Source organism: Leptodactylus fuscus, chromosome 3 (genome assembly GCF_031893055.1).
Source record: "Leptodactylus fuscus isolate aLepFus1 chromosome 3, aLepFus1.hap2, whole genome shotgun sequence".
Lineage (NCBI taxonomy): Eukaryota > Metazoa > Chordata > Amphibia > Anura > Leptodactylidae > Leptodactylus > Leptodactylus fuscus.
Window position 1 is genome coordinate 67,167,212 of NC_134267.1, and position 25,170 is coordinate 67,192,381.

Sequence of the window (25,170 nt, forward strand, 5' to 3'; positions counted from 1 at the left end):
AACTTAAGTGCTTTCTTCAAGAAAAGATTCAACAATCTACCACGGTCTGATATTGCAGCTTGCTCCTTTGACATAAATGTGGACAGACGTAAATCTATTCTAAAAGCCATCATTTTCTAGTCCAGTACAATCTCTCTAAAAAAAAATATAGTTCCCCTTTACGACTAGTATAAAAAATAAATTGAAAAAAAAAAAGTTCACAAGAACATTCCCTTATTAACAGATGCCAGAGAGGTAAGATTAGAATTTTACAAAAATTACAGGTATATTAGATTTTTACAAAATAAACAAAAAAAAGTCAGTGTCCCAGTCTTGAAGGAAAGCCACAGTGCCACTCAGTCTACCAAAGTGATATTAAGAAACAGCAATAAACTTAGGCCACATGTTACAGAAAAGCTGCTTTTTTTGTTGCAGATTTTGAGTGTTTTGTTGTGTTTTTTTTTGTTTGTTTTTTTAAATGTAGATTGTGAGCCCCATTTAGGGATCACAATGTACTTTTTTTTTTTTCCTATGAGTATGTCTTTGCAGAATGGGAGGAAATCCACGCAAACACGGGGAGAACATACAGACTCCTTGCAGATGTTGTTCCTGGCGGGATTCCAACCCAGGACTCCAGCACTGCAAGGCTGCAGTGCTAACCACTGAGCCACCGTGTAGCCCCCATGGTTTTTGACTTTGACGGCATGCATTTCTTGTCCAGCAGTGCTCTGGACTCAAGAGATTGACAACTGTCAACCTGTGAAGAAATAGAGATTCTTTTATAAATATGATATGCAGCAATATTAGAAAATTGCACTATATTATGCCACATTGTTATATTGCCCTCCCAGAGGTGAGAATGAAGCTTTCCTTTGGGAAGTTTTATCTTCTTACCATCTCTGAAATATGTTCCATAAGGGAAAGCACACCTATTAATTGTTAATAAGCACTTACAATTAAATAACCAAATTAAAATATGGCAGGATTTTCTGAGGAATGAAAAGTGACTTTGGAGTCAGTGAACGACCGCAATGCTCAGTGCAACTCGACCATGTATCTTACAGATCATTCATTTTTACATATCAACAATCATTTCAATGTCTCCAACAATCATTTCAACCACAATCATTTCAATTTCTCCAAGTCTTCTTTGGAAAAGAAACTGTGCAGAAAAAGTTACAAGTTTCAAGGTGCTTACATAGCTAGTTGTTTTGTTTTTTTTTTGTTTTTGTTTTTTTTGTACCAGCTCTGGAAAAACACAAATTTAAAGCTTTTAAAACTAAATGAAGACCTAAAGAGAGCCATTCAGTTCCCACTAAAATAGTCACAGTGCCTGGTAGTGGAACAAAATTGGTGCCTCTGTAAAGGTGGAAAGATCTCACTGCCAAGAAGCTTAACTTTGATCTCATATACATGGATGGTGACAAATGCCCAGGTAGGTGATCCAGAGCCCTGCAAGAGCACAGTGTTATACTAGACAGTAGTGGACCCATCAAACAAGATACAGAGGGAAGGGGCATACTGTGCTCAGGATCGCCAACTGGGTACTCATAGCCTCATTTGCATGTGTGATAAGATTTTTTTTTTTTTTTTTTCTTATTTTCGAGTGGACCTCTTTCAATCTGTTTCATTCTACTACCTGGTCCTGTAATTAGCTTAATGGGCAGTAATAAAGAGACAATACAAACAGATGGATGCATCATTACTATTGGGCAAAATGAAAGACCTCCTAGTCCTATAGACTAATGCCATGTGCAAACAAATGGCCTACATGAACCGTTCATCACCCCCAGCATTTTCTAAAAAATAGTTCAAATACCTGTGTATACGTATTTTTGGTTCACACTATAAAACAGGGCTTACAGTTGCACTTTATACCTAATGTTAAGAAAAGCAACAAAACTACTGAAAATATGCCTTGCTTAACTAAAAGTCAAGAACAACCAAAACTAAAGCAACATATATGTCCTATTTTACAGGGTTTCTCATTTTTTGGTAATATATGCAAAGGTACCACAGCTGCTTTGCAGGGCAGCTTTACCATCAGTCTGGAAAAAGTAAAGAGGACGTTAACTTTGTACTTGGAACAGTCTTGGAAAGCCCAATGAGTTCAATAGCCACTTCAAAGTAAAGGTTATTGAAAGGCCCCAAGGGAATAAGGTTACAGAAATGAATAAGAAAAAGGTGAAAAAGAAGAAAAAAAGAAAACAAATGAAGAAGGAAAGATATGCTTGGAAGCAAAAATAAATAAAAAAAAATAAAATATCAATACATGTATACTGAAAGCAATAAAAATTAAGTCAGTGCTTAAAAATGGAGAAAAAAAAAAAAAAAAAGTGTAAAAAGCAAGAGCATTTCAGGTAGAAAGGCTTGTCAGTAAAGAAGCCGAGTCAGGGACTTTTTTCTTCTACCTTGTACCCAGTTGATTTGGACATTACAGAACGTTTCGTGCCATCCTTTTTGGGAGTGGATTTTTCTTTTGCCTTCGGTTTTCCCTGGAACGATTCTTCCTGGGTATCCTGAGCATTCTCACCCTCAGACACATTACCAGATGAACTGTCCTGAAATGAAAAAATATTTTTGTAAGATTCTTAATGAAATTAACAGAGAAATAAAACCAACTCATCTAGTACAGGTACAGTTGAACTCTTTCCTTTCAAGAATAAAAAGGAGTTAAGTCAAGGTACAACCAAATACAATACTGACCCAAATCATCCTAACTGAATCAGGGAATCATATATAAAAAGACTTATATCAGTATACCGTAACATTAATATCACCTGCCAAATACTGTGTCTTTGCCAACTTAAAAAGGTGACTTTTTCCCCTTGGTAAAAAGATGTTGACCCACATCATCATCATCATCATCAATATCATGGTGTACAAATGTACATATACATGCCATTACTTAAAGGGAGTGTGCCACCAAAAATGACTTTTTTGATTATGTTATTTGTAATTTTCCATGTCTATAAAATAAAATACCATTTTTTTATGTCCTGTAATTTTCACTCTGGCCACAAATCAGAAAAAAACTGGGAAAACTGTATTGACACTAGAACCTACTCCATAAGTTGCAGCTCTTCAATTTGGCACAGACACACAGCCGCAAAAGTGATGGCATCTATGTGTAGGTGCCCATTGAAATGTAATAGTCCATAATTTTATCCACTATTGCAGATAAAAAAATCTGGTCATGTGTATTACAGTTTAGTAACTCTATGTGCCTCAGGTTAATAGCAGTTAACCCCATGATGTCCCTCATATTAACCCCCTGTGTGCCTCACATAAGGGTTACTGATATGTGAGGGACATGGAGGTAATAATTATTACATTAAACATTATTAAGGCACTTTATTATTACCTCCATATGACTCACATATTAGTAACCCTTATATGGGGCACACAGGGGTTAATGTAAGGGTCATGATGGGGTTAACTGCTATTATCGTGAGGCACATGGAGTTACTAAAACTAAATTAATAACCCCAAATGCCTGACATTAATAGGAACAGTAACCCCAGTATGTACCTGTGTGTTTTCCTTTCACTTTACTGTATGAGCTCTCCTCGATGCAGACACAGGAGCAGGGACCAGCTGCCTCCCAGGCTTTCATCTCTCTTGCTAGTGAAGAGGGGAGTGTCCTATATCATTACTGTAGCAACCACTGAAGGACACTCCCCCTTCACTTAATTTATGCAGGTCCTTGCAGTCCTGTGCTGCTTGCCTCATTTTGCCATGCAAACGCATTGGTTATGGGACCGATCGGGACGTGAGAGAGATGATCGGGGCCTCTGACCAATGCATTTATATTAACAAAATGGGGATTAATAGTTGGGGCCGAGTTTGACCCTTACTCGAGTATAAGCCGAGGGGGGCTTTTTCAGCATAAAAACTGTGCTGAAAAAGTCGGCTTAGACTCGAGCATATACGGTAAAACACAGGCACTTACCATTTTTATAGGGATTTCCATTGTAGCAGTCCTTGACCAGATAGGCCTCCCTGATGGACCGAATTCACCTGGAGATGGAAACCTTGGAAGCAGCTAGGCCAGGGAGAACGAACAAGACATCCGAATAATGGAAGGGGTCAGTGAAATGAACCCAGATTGCCCAGACCCAAACCAGGCAATGACGAAAACACTCACACAAGTTCTTGAAATTCAAGAAGAAAGACGATAAGACCACCTTATAGCAGGAAAGAAGGTGGCATACGAAAGACAACCTTGTCCTTGTGGAGAAACGGGACAAGGCAGACAGTTCGGAGAACCTGCGGATGAAAGTAATGACCACTAGGAAGATAACCTTCCAGGACAGAAACGAAAGGAAGAGCCAGTTGTTGAAAAACCAAGGCAGAAAAAGAAGAAGAGTCAACAGGTAAAGAAGACGGACGTTGAATCAGAGCACATGAACCGAGAGCATCAGCGTAGATGGTCCAAGGGTCCCAGCCACATAGTGGGTGGAAAACCTGTGGTTCAAGCGGAAGACCAAGAGGTTGACGTTCGGTGTGCCCCATGCCACTGTATACAGAACCAAAGACAGTACGAGGAGTTTCTCTGAAGACGGGACACACTGGATCAGAGGGTCAGAATCTTGGACTCGGGAGGAGAATCTTGTCCTAGTGCCTGATGAGGATCATGCCCAGAGATGGCACTAGGCATGACTTTTCCTTGTTAATGAGCCAATCAAATGAGCCAGCCAAACCGACGATCAAGGATCAATATTATTCGTAAGCTGGTCATATTGCCATCTTTGAGGGGGCATTCACCAGGAGATCATCCAAGCATGGAATCACGCAACTCCTCTGGTATGAAGGATAGCCATGAGGGAAGCTATCACCTTGGTAAACACCCAGGGGGCGGAAGTCAGCCCAAAGGGTAGAGCAACAAACTGAAAATGAGGCAAACCTATCATAAAACTAAGAAAACGATGATGGTACAGCATGATGGGAATGTGGAGGTAGGCGTCACGAATGTCGATGGACAAAAAGAATATGCCAGTCCCCAAGGATGGGGTTAAGGGAGCCGTCCATCTAAAAGATGGTGAACAGGTTGCAACAAAAGCCCTCAAAAAGCTCTGAAACGGGGGACGGTGATAATGACTCCCTTTTATTGAAGAGTGGAGATGGCCTGTAGATTAAGGTAAGAGAAAATGATGGAGTAGCTGGTCAACACCACCTCTCGTTGATGCTGGAAAGTCAGCTCACGGAAGGAGAGAAGCCGTCTCCCCACCCAAGGATCCCTGATTAGATTGGTCTTGAAAGAGGCTTTTTTGGAGCAGGAGTCCTGGGAAGACTGTCCTCCGGAGGGAAGTGGAGCCACAAATCGAGTGAACATGCTAAGAACGGCTGGAAGAGGGTAGCTGGTGCTTAGGATGTTTCTAAACAAGGAGAGAGATTTTTTTTTCCTCTATAGCTTCAGAAAGGCCTTTGATAAAAAGTGGCCCTGTTCATCTTAAAAGAAAGGAAAAGCCACAGTACAGTAGCGCTGTACTGTGTGAGTGGGGAGGAACACCGCCCCCCTCCCCTCCTGATAACACTCCTCTATGGACGAGTACTGTGAGCAGAGGGAGGGGGCTTTCCTCCCCGCTCACACAGCACAGCGCTATAGGCTCTGCTGTGGAGAAGGATGTTCCTGACAGATTGTCAGGAACGCCCTTCTGAATGTAAAGAGCTACGGTACCGACACCGCTAGCTCTTCACCGGGGGCACAGATCGGGAAAGCTGACAGTGCGCTGAATTCAGCGCACCATCAGCTTTCCAGCAGTATATAAAACTGCCTGTGTCCCCAACCATGAAAGGTCCTCTTTAAAACTGGTATAAAAGTCATAATAAAATTTGCCACAGTATGCATAGTTGAATAATAAAAAATAAAATTCCTTACTGAAGATTTAGTTTTCTTCTTTTCACGTCCTTCATCAATCTCATCAGAATCTCCATCACTGTCAAGTGCCAACAATTCAGGGTCTAGAGGATCTAGTGGTGGCTCATACAAAGCTGTGTTTAATGGCAAGTAGCGGAGTTCATTAGGGGAATACCTGGAAAGCAATTTAACAAAACTCTGTTGTAAATTATACATGAAAACTACATAACTATCCCAAAAGAAAACAGGGGAATAAATGGACAATAAACATCAAAAACTAAAAAAAATAAAAAGCAAAATCATTCACTTTATCTCTACGTATGTCTGAATTATTAACTGCTAAACACCTTCTCTGAGCCAGATCCTGCCGCCTTGTAACTCCATCTTCATCTACAGAACAGTTAGGCACCAGTATGAAGATCGTAAGGGAGAAGGACTCAGTTGCCAAATTGGCAGATTAGTACTAAACTACCTTAGATGCCCATAGTATCTGATCACAGCCCAGCTTTAATTTCGGATTCTGCCCGATAGATGATGACTGTGATTGGATGCTATGGACAACCAAGATAGTTTTGCTTTTAGACAGTTTTAATAAATATGCCCAATCGTGGAGGATTTATGAAGACTGGCTCCAGTGACGGATAAGCCTCATTTTTGAGGAGACACACATTTTCTGCCAAGTCATAGAACTGAAGCAAACTTTACACAGTCCATCATTGGCGTAGATTTCCTGCATCATTTACACCACTTTAATCATAAATTATAATAAATCTTGTGGATCTCATGGCCCCAGTAGTTCCTGAGATTCAGGTGACTGGTTTCAATGAGTGTACCCTAATACTGGCTCTGTTACTACTACTACTGGTCAGGGGCGTAACTATCGTAGAGGCAGCGGAGGCGGCTGCCACAGGGCCCGGGCCATTAGGGGGCCCGGTGACAGCCGCTACCGCTGCGTTTTTTTTTCAATAGGCTGTTACGGGCCCTATTCACTTGCCGATCCTGGCTGGGCCGGGATCGGCAAGTGACACCCGCATGCTTCCTGGGTCATGTGACGTCTGACGTCAGAAGGACGTGAGCGGCGGTCGACAGCGTAGGAGCCGGGAGACAGGTAAGCAACAGTGTTTTTTTTTTTTTTAAATGTTTTTATTGTTTATGGGTGTCCACAGAGGGACATAATACTGTTTGCAGGGGCCACTATTGGGGTTAATACTGTGTGCAGGGGCCACTATTGGGGTTACTACTGTGTGCAGGGGCCACTATTGGGGTTACTACTGTGTGCAGGGGCCACTATTGGGGTTACTACTGTGTGCAGGGGCCACTATGGGGGATAATACTGTGTGCAGGGGCCACTATGGGGGATAATACTGTGTGCAGGGGACACTATTGGGGATAATACGGTGTGCAGGAGCCAGTAAGGGACATGATACTGTATGCAGGGGCCACTATGGGGGATAATACTGTATGCAGGGGTCACTATGGGGGATAATACTGTGTGCAGGGGTCACTATGGGGGATAATACTGTGTGCTGGGCTTACTAAGGGACATAATAGAGTGCGGAGGAGGGGGTCGTTCGAGGTCTTCGGCGTCAGTTGGGATGGGGGGGGGGCCATGTCAAAAGTTCGCCACGGGGCCCCGCCATTCCTAGTTACGCCACTGCTACAACAGTCGGCCACATTAGTTTTACTACTAGTACAACTTTTGGCACCAGTGCTGCATCTGTATTATGCTGTATGTCACTTGGGGGATTCCTAACAACAAAATAACCACAACTCACTGTAACAAAATGTGGGCAGCCAAAATCCAGCCCTCTCCTCCTAAATTTCCTGGTACATGTACACTAGAGCAGGGAAAGAGAAGGGGGAGAAAAAATGGCTGCTGCCCTAGAAGAAAATATTGCTTTTCTAATTTCTTATTTGTTACAATTACAATATAAGACAAAAGGTGTCATTAGGGCTGGGCAATGACCTAAATCTAAATTGCAATTAATTGGGCATTTTACCTTGACTACGATTAATGGCAAGGCTTGCCCGGCAGTTTCGTTCTGATATAACATGTCTATACCAAAACGACAATTATTATACTTTATGCAGAGGCCCAGGGTAGTTGATAAAACATACAAAACTGTGTTACTAACCTCTCCTGGGCTCCCTACTGTCTTCGGTGTTTCTGACTGTTATTGGGCCTCATTGTCACAATGCATAGATGAAAGCATTGTACCGCCATGTGAGCACAGGCAGGAGTGCCGAAGACAGCAGGGACTTACGCCGAAGCCCAGAAGAGGTGGGTAACACAGATTTTTATGTTTGATCACCTCCCCCTTTATTATATTCTGAGTATAATATATGTTCCATCCAAATGAGACTGCAGGTATTGTAATAACAGAGCCGAAATTATGGACATGTACAAAGTCACGATGATTATCCTGGTTGAGGTTTGGTTTCTGCTATTTTTTCGATTAATCGGCCAGCCCTACGTTTTAGTAAATTTAAGGCCTGTTTTTAGATGCAGCCAAGCACAGTAAATTCTCCCAATTTAGAAGAAAGAAAATAAACACACATTTACCTCTTATAATACTCCTGAAACTGTCCAGGAATAAGGGAAACAGGGTAAGGGCTGACTTTAGTCATTTCTGCAGGTAGAATCTTGTATTTTCCTTGAGGCACCTGGATTACCTAAAGATATTAAAACATTAGAAAATATATATTAATATATAAATGTATAGAATTAAAATACAAAGATCACTAGAAGATTAAAGAAATTTTTTGAGAGAAGTCCTCAGTAGTTGAAGTAAGATATACAAGTACTAAGGAAATGCAACAATCTCTTAAAAAGAAAAAATCTGGAGCATGTTGTACTGTCCCTGATTGTTGCAGAAAACATATGATAGCAGTTAGGAGAGTGTTCCTTCACAAGGCAACATGGTCACAGTCAGCTGTTATCACTATCATTAGAGAAATAAATTAATAACACACATTTTCAATTCAGATGCATGTCTAATGCACATCATTAAAAGGAGTTATGCAGTTTCCAAAAATAATCTACACATACATCCATAGCAATGCTAAATACGCACTGTTCCCTTGTGAACCCTTTGCATTCTGGTCAGGAGGATGTATCACCTAAATGCTAGATCAATGGTGGTCCAATTGCTGAGACTGCTGTTCCCCAGCTATACATCTGAAAGGAGCACAAGTCAAGCAGCACTCAGCAGCAAAAATAGGTCTACAACACCGACAGAAAACAGGCAAGACTCTTTAGATTTAGTATATATTAAACTGCAGACCCCCAAACAGAAACAACCACATTGAGCTTTCCTAAGTATTCAAGAATTTTGAACGGGAAATTCCAATTTAGAAATATTATACTTAATAATATAAGTATATACAGAATGGGTGTATTGTTACAATTTTTGCTAAGCAATGTCAGAATACAAGTAGACAGAAAAAGCACTTCTGAAACTACTCTTCCTCCTCACTCACGCAGAAATCGACAGAGAGAAAAGTCTCTCCACCGGTTTCAATATAAAAATGGCGGACACCTGACAGACTCCATTATGTTCTATGGGGTCTGTCAGAGTCTGCTAGTATCCGCTGTTTTTGCGGTCTGACTCTCTAGAGACGTGCACAGAAGTCAACATTCCAATAAAAAAGTTCTGTAGTCCTTAAGGGGGTTGTCCATGGTTGTCCATTGCCTAATCCAGGGATCAGATGATTCTGGTCCCATACACTGCAGCCACTTATGTGAACAGAAGCAAAGTTCTGCCGCCTTCTTTCCTGATCTCACAGGTAAATTAACCACTTGTGCTATGGGGGAGTTAAGGACACTTCACAACCCCCGGATTACGTGAACAGAAGCAGCGCTCTTCCATCTTCTTTCTTTACTATAGTTAGCCAGCCCCATAATAGGTTATTAATTAGCTGTGAAATCAGAGAAGAAAGTGGAGGACGGAGAGCTGCTTCCAATCCCATGACCCAGAGGTTGTGACATGGAAGGAACTATCATCATCCAATGCCCGGATCAGATAAATCAATTCCAATTCCCAAGACAACCCCTTTAAGTATGAAATTTGCATCCTTAATGGGTGAATATGATTTTAGATCTTCCAAAATTCCATTTCCCCACACAGTCCTGGTATTCTGGCGTTGAGAATAACAGTGACATCAACTATAGGGAAACTGGCTGGAGCCAATGGCTGGAGAAGAGTAGAGCTGGGCGTTGTTATAGGCTAGAGTGGGGCAGCACTAGCTAGTGGCGCCAAATGGGACTAGGAAGCGAAGCTGGGCAGTACATGCGTATATTAAAAAAAAAAAAAAAAAAAACAGGCTGCATGTCTGGGGCTTCCAGAAATTATTCAAAGGCAGAAAAAGGAATGAAAAGGGCATCTGGATTATATTTAGTACAATCGCAGACAAGGCTTGTAGCATAGTTTTTTTAAAATATTTTTTTCTTCAAAAACTCATTTAAATGCAAATCAGACAAAAACTGGATTAGTCAGCAGACCTTTTTCAACCCTCTGATGGTCCAGTTATTCATCTTAGAAGAAAGAATATGCATTACCAGGAAAGATATCACACATCCCTCACATTAACATGATCTGTAAGGGTTAGTTCACACACGAATACCATGTGGCGTAATTTGGTCCGGAAAAATTAGGAAGCGGTTTTTGGACACTGAGGCGTTTTTTGGAGCAGTTTTTGGTAAAAAAACGGCCTCAAAAACCACCAGGCAGTTTTTGGTTGCGGTTTCTTCCTCCCAATCACTTGTATTGACTTCCTGAGGCGGAATCCGCCTCAAGAAAGGTCATGTCGCTTCTTTTTTCCGCTAGCGGCAAAAAACGCTAGCGGAAAAACGAACACTAGCGGTCTACATAGGCCACCATTGTGAGGAGGCGGATTATGACGTGGATTCCATGCCATAATCGTGTGAATGAGCCCCAAGGGCTTCTCAAGGCTAAATGATGACCTATCCTTAGGATTTGTGTGGGTTTCTTCCAACACTCCCAAGTTTGTCCGCCCTACTTGGGACAGTGTTAAGAAAACCTCTATAAAAGCATTGCAGAATATGACGGAGCTATATAAGTAAGCAAACTAAATAAAGAGAGTTAGAACGAGTTAGAATGTTTCTTAATGGCAAACACATTCCCATTCATGCCTTTTTACGTTTCCACAAAGTTAAAGGCCCCCATAGCGGCAATGACATGGTAGGCCCCACAATATGATGTGAACTCTACAGTTTCCCCACAGAATAAAGTTCCTTTCCTGGTGCACCTAAAGTATAAAATATATATTTATATTAAACTAACAGTCACTTAACCCGGTTCCCCTGTTGTTCTCTATTGTGTCTGTTCCCAGAGTCTTCAGGAAGCTGCAGGCACAATGCATTGGACATCACTACATTGCACCTACTGCTCTCCTAAGACTCAGGGAGCAGAGACAGGGGCCAAATAGTGAATCAGAAGAATTGACGTTGGGAAATACCTTCCACTAACTGGGACAGTACACAGAATCCACATCTGTCCAGTTCAGAGACAGTTGAGAGGTATGAGGACTTCAGTACTTCCCAAGTTAAAAGCTGTACATTTTTACAAGGGCTGCACTCAAACTTTCAGCTAAGCCCATTGACTTGTATGGAATTGAGCTATGAAGAGGCCACATGACCAGTGCACTTGACGTCATATGGCCTGTAAAGCTTCAGCTATGGATCCTAAGAATAGGCCATCAGTTAAAAAGTCCTGGAAAACTCATTTCAATAATATTGCAGGCATATAGTGTGAATCCAAAAAGCAGACATTTTTTTAAGACAGGATATCTCTAATCGGTCAAATTTCAGCTATTCCAAACTAAAAGCTCATGTCTTACATGTGTTTGTAAATCAAAATATGCTCTTCTCTCTTCCATCCTTTCCCGATTTAAATTACTGTTAAACTCCGCAGCTTTCTTGGCAGCTTTTTTGATATACTCTGGTACTTTACTTGCTTCCACTTTTTGTGTGTTCTGTTGCTGCTGTTGCTGAAAGACAGGAATATATTTTGCTATAGGTCAATTCATTCACATAATGTAAGGTAAAGAAGAAATTTACAGTAAAACTTTGTTTACTTTCCCTGTTTCATCCTGATCACATACTTCATTCTGAACCTCTTCAGTAGTTATCTGTTATGGAAAAATATTGGTGTAAAAACAGTTTGTGCTGTGGTTGGTAAATAAGCCCAATCCCTCCAAAATCAAGAGTATACATTGTTAAAGGTTATGTATACTGGACTTTAAATGAGCCATGCAATTTGTACAAGATCTCTAAAAGCAGAGGATGTATCTTTGAGACTTAACCTTCTATACTTGTGGACTTATAGTATTCTACAAATCATCATACTAGATGACAGATCAACAGGCAATGTTGTACCAATACAAAAAATCAATGGAAACGCATGAGGAATATTAATATACTGTCAAATTAAAACCGTAAATAGTAAAGAATATCATAGAATATCTTATTAGTTGAAGACGGACCTTTGTTTCCTGAAGGTTTTTCCATTAGAGAATCTCACAAAGAGGATTCTGGTTTCAGTTATGCTTTTTGTTTTTCCTATATAACCTCAATCTGGACATAGAATTTTCTTCATGTTCTATCCTGCAGAGTGTAAAACCAGCACCAAACTATAGAGCGTTAAAAGGACTTTAAATGGAGTCTGTCATCAGGGTGACGCATAGTATACAAGCAGTACATTTGGATAGATCAGGCTCACCTGAATGTAACACCATTATCCACATGAAAATGAATATCTCTGTTGCATTTTTTTTTATTTTTTTTTACATATTATGCAAATAAGCAGTTGGACGCACTGAGGGCAATGCCATTGCTCCACACTCCTATAATACACCCATCATCCCCTCCCATTGTGAGTGACAAGGCCAGATACATATGCAGAAATCTCGTCTGCCCCCCTATTCTTGCACTCATGTCAGTATATTAAACTACAGTAGTTTGGATCAACGGAACTGACCTTGGTTCTCCAGGTTGCTCATTTGCAAAATCGCTAAATCTGAGAATAAATATTCTAACGAGGGGTGTTACACTCAGGTGGGCCTGACCTATCTGCATTGTTAATGTTCTTCTGTTGAATGATACCTTTCTCCTCATGTAAAGTGGTGGAAGCATCACACAAGGAATCCAGCCACAGATTCTGCTGGTGCTGTTAAAGACGATTACTACTTTATGAAGACTACTATAAAGACTATTTTATGCTACACCCAAAATTAGGCAGTATCAACCTGGTAATAGATTCCCTGGTAGAAGTCCCCATAGCAGTACAGTGGGGACCTCAAGTGTAAAAAGTACCTCATGTGAACATAACTACTACTGTACATTGCTGGCACAATTTTCAGACCCCAGAAACAAAACAAACCTGCAAAACAACAAACAATGAACACCTGATAACCTCCTCTCACCATCTCAAGCTAATTTCATCCTAAAATAGGCTCCACAATTTTATTTTTTCCCACTATACCCAACCGATATGCTGACTAAACTCTGTAATGTCAAGTGGGTGGTGGCAGGCAGGAGCAGGCAAACACTTCTGATTGGAGCTTTAGGTCATGCTTCCTTGCCTGCTCCTGTCTGACAATACCCACTTGACATTACAGAGTCTAGTTAGCATATTGGGAACTAAAACTAACTGCAATGATTACTCAGAAACAGTGGGGGCTAGAGAAAAAATGTAAATTGTGCCAGGATCAGTGAAGGGATGCCTATTAAAGGATGAAAAGAACTCAAGTTGGTGGAGGTTAACTCTTAAAAAGGAGGAGGCAATTTAAAAGCATAAAGGATAAGTCATACTGTGTATACACGAAGAGTAGCATTTTAACTGGCCATCAGGTGACTCATATAGCAAGTTTACCAGTCTTTCCTGCTGTGTCTTCCACACAAAGCATATTGCTTCCATAGTACTCTTATAGGAGATAGCTAGACATCAGTAAAACACCTAGACCCCATGCATACGTGGGATTCTGGAGAGGAGGTTGGAACTCCTTCCATCATAGTGGCCCATGATGAGTTCTTGCCTGCCTGTGGCTTCACTATTCCGTACTATATACACTGTCTACCAATAAGTATTTGGTCACCCAGTAAAGTTCGGCGGAGGTGGAGTTATGGTCTGGGGTGTTTCTCCTGGTATGGACTGGGACCCTTGGTCCCAGTGCATGGTAAACGCAACGCCGACACCTATTGCACTATTTTAGATAACAGTGTGCTTCCTACATTATGGGAGTTCTATGGATTAGACCACTGTTACTTCCAGAATGACAACGCCAGCTGTCATGTAGCGAGGTCTACCATGGCTTCGTACAGTGACAATCAGGTTAACCGACTGGCCTGCCCAGAGCCCAGACTTGAACCTTATCGAGCACTTCTGGGACGAGTTGGATCACCAAACTAAAGGGTGCAGCAGCCATCCAAAATTGGTGAAAGAACTTACCTGTCATACCACTAACCGTCATGTAAGGACTTGTGGAAAGCATGCCCCGGAGGGTTGAGGCTGTAATTCCCGCTCGTACCATAGGTGTCCAAATGCTTATTGGTAGACAGTGTAGAGTATGGACACCTAGCTTCATACATTACTATAATGCATGGAGTCCCAGTCTCCTGACTACCTTGGCCCAAACTTCCCTGAGGGATAACAGACCTGGCTTTATCAGAACCTGAGATAAGCTGCTGCCAAGAGCAGTTTAATATAGTATGTGAAGATAAATTCATAACAGTTGTGAAGCCGTGTCATTTACCAGCCTGTGTAGCCTGTGTGTTAATCCAGGTTACAAACTATCTATGTGCCAAATTTCATTCAAATCCGTTAGTGTGTGTAAATTATTATTTCTGCCAGCTGTGAGCTATATTCATAACATGTTTAGAAGATTTCCACTCTGCATGCCCAATCAGTAATTTTCAGTTGTCTCAAAGTTAGTAGTGGCGACTACTTGCTATGATGTCTCCCATACACTGCATGGGAGACTATTTCTCTCCCTCCGGCTCAGGAGCATCAACACCATCCTCACACATTATAGAGACGTACTGACCATTATTGATGTGAATAAAGCACTTGGGAAGAGATAGAAACTTCCAATCCAGCTAGAATAAACTCTGTCTCTGCCAGTGCATCTTCTCTCTCAGTTAGCTTCTGCTTAGTACTCCCCTCCATCTCCAAAGACATATAAAGTTGTGATATGTTTCGAAATGCCAATTTTAGCTTGAAGGATTAAATCATAGTTGCAAAGTTAATGCCAGTTTAAAGGAAGTCTGTCAGCAGAACCCAACATATAAATCCAGCCCACAGATTCAGATGACCATAAACTAAAGCAGTTATCCCATTGTGAATCTATGCCTCCATTGCCAAGATTTTTTTAATACACAAAAAAATTCTTTGGAGCAAATAAGGCTTTTTAAGTGCTCTAAATAAAGTAAGCGGCCGCGTCCTCACTGTTCCAGAGAATATAAATGGGGCAATATTTTGGCAGCTGAGGCACCGATTCTCAAGAGGGAAGGGGGGAAACCCTATTTGATTTAGGTGACCCTAACCCATCTGCGGAGCGGATTTTATCTGCTGTGTTCTAAAGACTGATCCCGTGAGGGACAGCAGATAAATGGACAACAAAATATTTTTCTCTGATGTATTCATGTGACAAATATATCCCAACACTGAACTAAACAAATTATTGAAAACCCTTAAACAGTTCTTATGCTTTTGCTAGTGGAGAATAACTTACCGAGTATTCCTTGTAATGATCTGTAATACGCTGGCGCTCTTTTTCTTGAAGAATAACGGAGTACTCTGCGTGCTTGGTAGGATATTCTTTTATCATGAGGTCAATAACTTCATCACTTCTCAAAGCTGTCAGACCTTCAAATAAGGAGAGAGGAGTCTGATTGCCTGGTTGGACTACTACTGGACTAGGACATAGAAGATGTGCTTAGTTTAAACTTGGTCATAAGTTAGAGATTTCAGATCCTCATTTGCTAAATCGCTTGCCAAGCCTCTCCTCTGCGATTTTCACTGCATCAATGATTTTTTTTTTAATAGATGCATTGATGAAACCTGTTCTGCATCATCACTGGCCGCCTCACCGTGACACCAGATTACAGGATGCCATAATACTCATTCTGTACACACTACAAGTAGCTAAAATGGGATATGGCCTATCTGGAGACATGATGTATTTAAAAATGATACAATTTATAATGGAGGGAAAACATTTTCATGTATGAAATTAGCAGTAAGTACCTCAGAAGAGGCTGGGATGGGGGGAGGAAGGGGGACCGGAACTCTGAGAGGTCTAACATATACAATGTGAAACAGTGGACTCTACAATGCAAGATTAACTTTACACTTATAAGTTGGATTCTTTTACAACAGAAGTACAATGGTGATGAAATTTTGCCGCAGCTTCCATAATTTTGGCAAGTTTCTGGCACACAGTTTAGTCATGCCCCTATTCAACAATACCCTTCCGTATATCATATGAAGCACTGAAACTTAGTGTCTAAAACACAGACAGTGAGGAAAGGCACGTACACCAGGTTTTTTGGAGGCAATTATGTCAGAATACTGGTGCACATTAGTTTATCTACCCAGAAGTAGCAGACCATGTAGCGGAGACGTAGCTGAATGAAAAGATTGTCTAAATGGGAAAAAGGATGAACAAACAAAGGAACAAAAGTGCATTACTAACCACCCAATTCACCATATATCCAGTCGAGGCAGGAAGATCCAAAAAGAAGCCCATCAATGTATGTTGCAGAGGAAGCTCAGTGACTGGCAGATTGTAGAAACCAGACCATTTCACTCATGAAGACTTCTTACGAGCAGATAGCAGAGGCTTACACATAGTTTAACATTCTTAAGAGAATATGCCACCAGAACTGATGAGAAATTGACTGCAAAGTTTTGTGAACTCCAGGAAACCCAGTAAGTTTAGAGCTTTGACCCTTTTCCATCTTGCTTAAGAAACAAAAGGTTTTACCAGCAAAAAGGATTGATAAGTTGTGGACCTTCTACATGCTCAAAAATGACAAAGGCCCAAAAGACAACATCAGCCTTGGTATAAGAAGGAAATAAGAAAATCAAATAGTATTCACGCCTTTTTTTTAACTTAGGACAGTAATAGAGGTGAATAGATCAAAGAATCTGGAATAAACTGTAGAAATTAGAAAAGGTCAATGAACCTCTGTATGGCATGTAGGCAAAGCAGATGAGGCCAATTCAAGATTACCAAGTTTCTCTGGATCCGTTTTAAGACTACGATCAGGCAGCATATGGCACAAGAAGGGTGAAAGGACTTCTCATTTTCCTAGCATGGAGTATAGATTGTTTTCTCAGAGCTGGGATAAGATTTGGCGCATATGCTTCTAATGTGAAGATAAATATGATCACTGTGCACGATTTTCTGGAAGAAGCCCATTGTCTTGTTGGAGAATGTAAACTAGATTATAAGCACCTTGCAAATCCAACGTCTTGAAAATGTTTCCTCTACAATGTCCAGATAACCAATAAACATGATGCCACTTTCAAAGAAGAGAAAATAAAGCTCAGTACCATAGTCCTGGATAACCGCTTTAAGTCTACAATAGTCAATACCAGGGCTGTAGTGTTAGAAAATAGTATCCAGGACTAATTTTGAGTGGAGCTGGGGGAGGGGGGGGGGGGGAGAGTGAATACAAAAAAAAAATACTGACTCCAATCACAGGTATGAACCCTTCATGCTGGTCCCAAAGCAAAAAAACAGATGCCTACCATTGTAATCGTACTGACCCACAGAATACAGTTGACATGTAGTTTTGGCTGCACAATGAATGCCGTAAAAAAAAGACGCCTGTAAGAAAGTTGTGCGAGCACAGTTTTTGTTTAATGCCACCCCATTCTGATTTTTTTTCCAGCTTCCTAGTACATCATACGGAATATTAAATTACAGAGTACAATTTGTTCCATGAAAATGTAGCCCTCATAGGAGCTCTGTGAATGGAAATAAAAAATACAAAAAAAAAAATACAAAAAATTATGGCTTTTGAAAAACAGGGAGTCAAGAATGAAAATCAAAAATGGCCTTGGTGAGAAGGGATTAACACAGTCCAACATTGCCTGGGATTATAGAAAGGTGACACGGTACAATCAAACATAGGAAGTCGCTGGTAAGTGTGTGTAAAATACATATTGTGGCAGAAGGCCGGGCAGTTCATGGGAAAACATAGGCCAAGATGGTGGGCAGATTTCTGTAAGACATCTGGTCCCCTACCACCCTCCAAAACTCTACCAACTGCGGTTTCTCCAGAGAGATGGTGCCAGTTAAAAGTGGGAAATTTACTGAAGATGACAGGCATACAGGCAAAAACAGAGCTGTGGTTGTTAGAGCAGGCCAGGGTTATTGGAATCAAACGCTTGGGACAGCACTGCAGTTCCTTTTCTGTAAGTCTGACACACTCCACCTGCATAGGTTTTTCAGTGGAAGAAGCAGCAAGAGTCAGGAGACGCCTCTGGAAGGAAGGTGCTAGTCTCGGACCCCTTCTCTCAGGGGCTGTTTCTCTAGAACGCTGTATCTGAAGCATAAGTTGAGGGTTAGGGAAATAAAGTCATCCAGAGAAGTAGGTAGTTCTCTACCATCAAACTCATATTTAATACAACCAAAAACTCTTTCCAAAAATATTGCCAGGATAGCTCTGCTGCCAGTGTACGGAACTGGATAATGTGTTGTCCTATGGTTACTACAGACAATGGAGACAAACTGTGCAATAGGTCATCAGAAACAGCTGTAAGTTAGAAGTCTCTAACCTTCCACATTCCCACAGTGGACCAGCCTACAAGAGCACCTAACCAGACTGCAAAGAGAAGATGAAAGCCATTTTAGCCTGGTCAGTAGTGAATTGTTGAGCATGTAAGTCAAAATTACACAACGATTTAGGAAAACAAGGCATACCTAAGAATTTCCATCATAACATGGTGGTAAAAGCAGTTGCAATCTCAGTACAGGAGGAAGTGGAGGCTGTACTTGAAGTGCTGCAGCTTGTGTAGTAACTGGAACAAATATCGAGATTCTCCAGAGGAGTATCCATAGCATTCATGAACTGAAGCATTTACTCTTGATGATCACGGGAATTCTCAGTCACATGACTGCTGAGGTTAATCAGCGGCTTCAATGGAAGAGATCCGTTATGTTACAGAGCGCGCTGGAAGGACACCAGAGTACAACTTTTTTTTTTTCCCCACCTATATAAAAATTCACATTTTGCCTGGAGAAGCTCATTAACTGTGGACATCTGTAGTATAGTACATTCCATTACTACGAAGCAAAATCAATCTGGATTCTTCTGATCAGGCATTGTATTTCTACTGTTCAGTGATTCCATTTATGCGCTCTGTTACCCAAGGGCACCCAAACTGGCTGGTGTTATAGCTCATCAAAAATTAGATGGAGAACCTTTTTGTATACAGAAAATCCACACTATTTTATGTATACTCTCAACACCACTGAATGAAAAAAAACGCACAAGGTTAGCAGTTTTTGAAACGCAGGCAACAATGATTGGATGCCCCCAGGTGTCATGGTTGCATTTGACTAAGACATCTGAGGCGTTACACCCCTGCAATTAAAGATGGCTCTGATCGCAGGCAATACTGTCACATCTCCGCAGTGTAAAAAACAGAAGAGAAACCATCTATGGTGCCTATTCCGCTTCTGAGAAGACATTATCTTTAGATGCAGTGCCCTATTCCACAGTATATTTATGACACGATGTAAGAAATGTAACAAAATAATCTCATGGCTAGATATACGCATGACACTTTTTTCAAAGTGTAAAATTGCCTGCATTGGCAATACGACATGTGCAGCGGTCTTGTGTCCTCTTACTGCAATTAAACACTGCCTGCAATTCTTATGCAACATAAAAGTACTTTGTAATCCTAGACTCTGAAAGTAAATGGGTTAGAAAAATCAAGATAAGTACAGCTACATCTGTACATATGTGTATATATTTATCAGCTAGTTGTGGAGAGACATCTCAATCAAAAATCGAAGGGATAAGGAATAAATTAACAACTACATTTGGTTCAGAAGCATGCAGAGAATACCGCAGGTACAGACTGTGCAATCTTCAATGAAGTGCATTACTATTAAAGCAAACAGATTTTAAGCCCTTAACCCTGACAAAGCTGGCTGTATAACAATATGCATGGGGCTCTCATACCTACATGGAGCTGTAGTTACATGCTATGACTAATGGTATGAAAAGTGTAAGCAGTTTAAGTTCTTGTTCACATTGATTGACTTCATTGGTTTCATTTGGAGCCCTTGGTACACATACCGCATATATAAGGTTATACCGTTATATGGTTACTACTAAGAATTGTCATTAGCAAGATCAACCCTTTAGTTTGTTGTGCATGTGATAGCATATCTTTTGCACATCTCTCATTATGTGCACTGCTTTGTATGCATTGTTAGCTGGATCTACATCTTCCAAGCTGAAGACACACAAATTTACATTACTTTGGTTACATGCACATGACTATTTGATGTACCAGTGTGTGAAAAACAGAATAGACACAACATTGATATCATCCTTATGCCACTTATTCATTGAACAAAAAGAAAAATAAACACACTAATAAAAAATATGGTCATGGGACTTTGGGAAACAAAAGAACAAGACAGTGTGAATAATTACCTAATGTACACTGCGTTTCTGTAATGACGTTTAGCTCTCTCAGGTAAAGTTTCTCTTTGTGTGAAAGATCTCTTCGTTCTAAATCTTTAATGAAAAAGCATTACAACTTTAGTTTTTATAACTGAATAATAATAGAAAAATATTTAATGACAGAATCACATTTTATTTTAGACAGAGAATAGCATGTAAGATTTTTAAGAAAATATAAGAAAAAAAAACTCTCAATGGCAACCAGACACACCACAGCTTCCATTTTTCAAAGCAAAACGCATATTAAAAGTTGTGCTGTGATCGCTTGTTATAGTCAGCAAAGAGTTTCTTTTGGACATGACAAGAAATATGCCCCAAAGTGTATGAGACAAAACAGAAGTTCTCTACTTCATATAAGAAAAAGATAAGGAGGAACTGATACTTTTAGTTATGTCCTGAATGCTGTTTCTTACCATTAATACATACTGAAGCAGTAGATGGAAGGGTTAATCTCTGCCCACAACAGCTCTGGCTCACAGTGACATCACTCACTCTGCTCTACTGGGGTCTATTTAGTCAAGGAATGCTTTGTTGCTCCCTGTTTAACCCCTTTAATAGAAATTATCCAGATAACAGATTTTAAAGCTTCCTTTAACAAAAAATAAATAAATATAAACAGTGATGCCCTACAGTGAAATTAAAGAGGCGCTTCCATGTCCTCATGACAGTGCGGTTTTATATACAGCTAGAGTGAACTGAATTCAGCGCACCTTTGGTGTTCCCGGTATGGGCTCCAGTGTTGGAGATATCAGTGCTGTTAATTTCAGCACTGATATCTTCCCACTGTCAGAAGGGCGTTCCTCTTAGCTCAGCGTCGTCGATTGACTATAAGAAACGTCCCCCTCACAGTACTCTAAGGGCCCCTTCAAACGGGGTATACGCTCGCTGATTCTGAATGTGTAACACGTTCCGTATCAGCGGCGTTAAAACATATCCCATTGCTTTCTATGCGATCTGGCATACGTGCGCTCCCCATAGAAATGAATGGGCTGCTTTTTTCCCTATTGCTTTCAATTTGATACGCGCGTATCACATTGGGAAAAAAGCAATATTCATTTCTATGGGGAGCGTACGTATGCCGGCTCGCATAGAAAGCAATGGGATCTGTTTTAACGCCGCTGATTCGGAACGTGTTACACGTTCAGAATCAGCGAGCGTATACTCCACGTGAAGGGGCCCTAACATAGCCTTGTACTTAATGGCACTGATATCTCCACCACCAGGAAACCCAACAGTGCATTGAAGCACTCTGCCGGCTTTCTAGCGATATTTAAAACAGCCCCTTCATGAGGACATGGAAAGTCCTTTTTTAACTAAAATTAATGTGAGGGGCATAACCTGAAAATGAAGATATAAAAAAAAAAAAAAAAAAAAGAATATAGATGATGTTAAGCTACTAAAACATTACCTGGATATTTTCGCTTGAAGGATGTGACACCCAAATATTCACTGACTTGCTCTTGTAACATATAGTACTCTCCTGTTTCATCTGATGGCCATTTGTATTCAACTAGGTTTTCTGCTGGGAAATAGCTGGAGCTGATAAAAAAAAATAAAAAATAGTTATATAATAAATAACCATAATGATGATATATAGACATGAGTTTCAAAGAAACCTTCTCATTAAAGAGTTTTTGGTAGTTATTTTAATTGAAGACCGCTGATCTTCAACGTAAACGTTTATATGAATTCTGGTAGAGAGAACATTCAAGAAATTAAACGAAACTGCAAAAAATGTTATAAATAAAAAAAGACGACATTACTTACTCTAGGCTGACATTTGCGCTCAGGTTTCCATTCTTCGAGTCTGCTTGGGGACCCGAAAAACGGAAACCCAATCCGTTCACAAAGTGATTACCTGCAGGGTTCACCTGAATTCTGCCTGAAAATTTTTTCAAGCATAGTGGGGAACAGAATCCCCGAGAGGTTCATTCCACAGCTTCCCTTGCTGCCATTCAAACACTCAATTACATGACCAACTCGCCTTCCCTCTATGGGTCTGGGGAAGGGGAAGCTGAGAAATAAAACCTACACCCAATAAAATAAGCACATTTTTTCCATCTTAAAAATGATTCACTATGCAGAGTAGAGTTATACTATTTTTTTTATAACACAGACAGTTTGAGATTTAAAAAAATAAATAAATTGCAACCTTTGATGACATCGCTGAAATATAAAGGGTTTCCATATCTACGAACTAAAGTTACTTCTACGTCTGAGCCCCATAGTGCTGGCTGTACCATGATCCCTGTGCCACAGTACAAAAAGAAAATCCAATAAACTTACCCAAAATCCTGGTTAGAATTTTCACAACTTGGGGAGCTCTCGCCAGATGCTGTACGCCTTCTTTTTGGGGGTTGACTTCCATCGTTGGAATTTTCCTCCAGATCTCTTCCATCATTTGAATTATCTTCCTGAACCATGGAAAAAGATATGCAAAATATGAAAACACCACATACTGGACAATCTTCAATGAAATGAAACAGCCGAGTCTAGAAAACATATAAAACCCTAACGCCTTATTCACGTGACCATCAAAAAATGGAAGTGGTGGTCCGACTATGGTCTTATTCACATGACAGTGAAAACCTGTCATCTGAAATTACAATGAACAAGTATCCATAAATATTTACTGAAATATAAAGATAATATAAATACATAAAGAGACAATCACATCAGCACGTCAACAACTTTGACAATGGAAAAGGATATAAAATATACCAATTCATCCTCATTGCTGTAAACATGTCCATCACACAGCCATCATGTAAATGAGCCCTAAGTGTTCATTCACACACCATATTTTGCTGCAGAAATTTCGGAGACAGAAAAGGTTTCATTCATTTGAATGGGACTTGCAGCAATGTAAATGATGCTATAACAACAAACCCATCCGGGGAATGGAACAGATTTCCAATCAGAGATTTCTGTAATGAAATCTGTTACATGTGAACGCAACCTTGGACAACCTTCTATAAAATGTTGGCGATCAAGTGACCACTGAGAATCCAGCTGAGTCTACGTGAAAAAGGATTAGAGACAGTCTCCATAACTACTGATAGACTTTAGGGTTAGGTAACCTTCGGCAGTCCACCTGAACTACATCTCCTAGCATGCTCCATACACTTCTATGGGTAGCTGAAGGTTACCTACACCTGGACTATGGTAACTACATGCTCCCCTGCCTACCTACCCTCAGCAGTCTAAGCATCATCCTATAATAATAACCTACCATCCCTATAGTAAGTCTCCATCTCCTCAGCACTGCCAATGTTGTACCTCAGCAGGCACCTGTCTCACCTCGGGTCCATACCCCAACATCAAACACTGCTGCCCTGTCCTATAGAATCCCATACAAGCGCATCACCCCAAGCACACAATGCAATATATCCCAACACCAGCATGTCGTACAGGAATAGCCTGAGATCACACAGGGCCGCCATTCACACACTATATGAGGATGCGCAATATCTCACCTTTAGGGAAGGCGCTGCCGGAGTAGCCGGGTCACTGTCGCAGGGAGGCCTCGCCGGTGACATAACGGCGGCCATGATGAGCCATTCGGCACAAGCACCAACACCAGCGCCACTGCTACAAGAAACCAGCACCGCCCCCGGAGCTCTGGTCACTCCCACAAATCAACTGACTCCGCCCCTCCAGATACAGGAACCACCCAAAGAACGACTCTCCGACTCACAACAAAAGCTGCTCACGTGACCTAGGCGTATTCGTCATATTACGTGTGACGTCAATGCGTTTTGCCGCCCCTTGTGGGATGAGTAGGAGGAGCATGCGCGTTGATAACAACAACGGATGTGACTGGCTGTGTGTTTGGTTATAGACTGTAGACATAACTCCCGAGCTTTAGGGTCAGCCTTCACATGTCTGCAGCAGCTGTGGAAGCTTATCTTTAGTGACAGTTCACACTTGGCACTTTGTGTGCAAATGAAATGAGTCCCATATTGTACACAGAGTTGTGCTGCAGGACGGTGCACAGGTTTCTCTTACGTCAATTAACCACTTCAGGCTTATTTTCCCTTGTTCACAACCACACACATTTTCTTTTGTACATGTGGTTTTGAGGGCTATGATATTTTTTTTCCTTTGGGTTATTCAATGTTTTTGTGTCTTTCCTCATGATATTTAGTTTTTATATCTATTTATTCACGTTTTATTTATTTTAACCCCTTCCCGCTGGTGACATTTTTAGATTTTTGTTTTTGACTCCCCGCCTTCCAAACCACATAACTTTTTTATTTTTCCGTTCACATAGCCATATTAGGGCTTAAAGGGGTTGTCCCACGTCGCATACTTACCCGTCTTCGTTTCTGAGAAATCTTCTGTCTTCCGGCTTTGTCTCGTCATTGGTGGGCGGGGTCACATATGCAAAGCCAAGCGGCGAGATGCCGCCGGCCCTCATAGACCGTCTAGCCTTCACTATGCAAATACAGACCTGACAGGGTGCCGGGTCTGCATTGTGAAGGCTAGACTGATGTATGAGCGTGCACGCAGGGCCGGCGGCATCTCGCCGCTTGGCTTTGCATATGTGACCCCGGAGCGGAATAGCAGCATCGCTTCTGCTGCTGCTGGCTTCATGCAG

General features: G+C 41.0%; 1 protein-coding gene across 3 annotated transcripts in view; it reads right to left on the reverse strand.

Moving 5' to 3' along the window:
• PHF10 (PHD finger protein 10) overlaps positions 1 to 24,241 on the reverse strand; it is a 39,238-nt gene extending 14,997 nt beyond the window's left edge. Inside the window, exons 1-10 of one of the 3 annotated variants that reach the window (XM_075267706.1) lie at positions 24,047 to 24,239; positions 22,857 to 22,984; positions 21,979 to 22,109; positions 20,541 to 20,624; positions 15,590 to 15,723; positions 11,936 to 11,989; positions 11,699 to 11,848; positions 8,403 to 8,512; positions 5,861 to 6,014; positions 2,391 to 2,540 (exon numbers count right to left, since the gene is read on the reverse strand). In XM_075267706.1, coding sequence (XP_075123807.1) covers positions 2,391 to 2,540; positions 5,861 to 6,014; positions 8,403 to 8,512; positions 11,699 to 11,848; positions 11,936 to 11,989; positions 15,590 to 15,723; positions 20,541 to 20,624; positions 21,979 to 22,109; positions 22,857 to 22,984; positions 24,047 to 24,121 — 1,170 coding nt within the window. In that variant the 5' untranslated portion in view covers positions 24,122 to 24,239. Of the gene's footprint in view, positions 1 to 2,390; positions 2,541 to 5,860; positions 6,015 to 8,402; positions 8,513 to 11,698; positions 11,849 to 11,935; positions 11,990 to 15,589; positions 15,724 to 20,540; positions 20,625 to 21,978; positions 22,110 to 22,856; positions 22,985 to 24,046 lie in introns of all 3 variants that reach the window. The other 2 variants (XM_075267708.1, XM_075267707.1) reach the window with 2 other exon arrangements.
• Between the last annotated feature and the right edge of the window lie 929 nt (positions 24,242 to 25,170).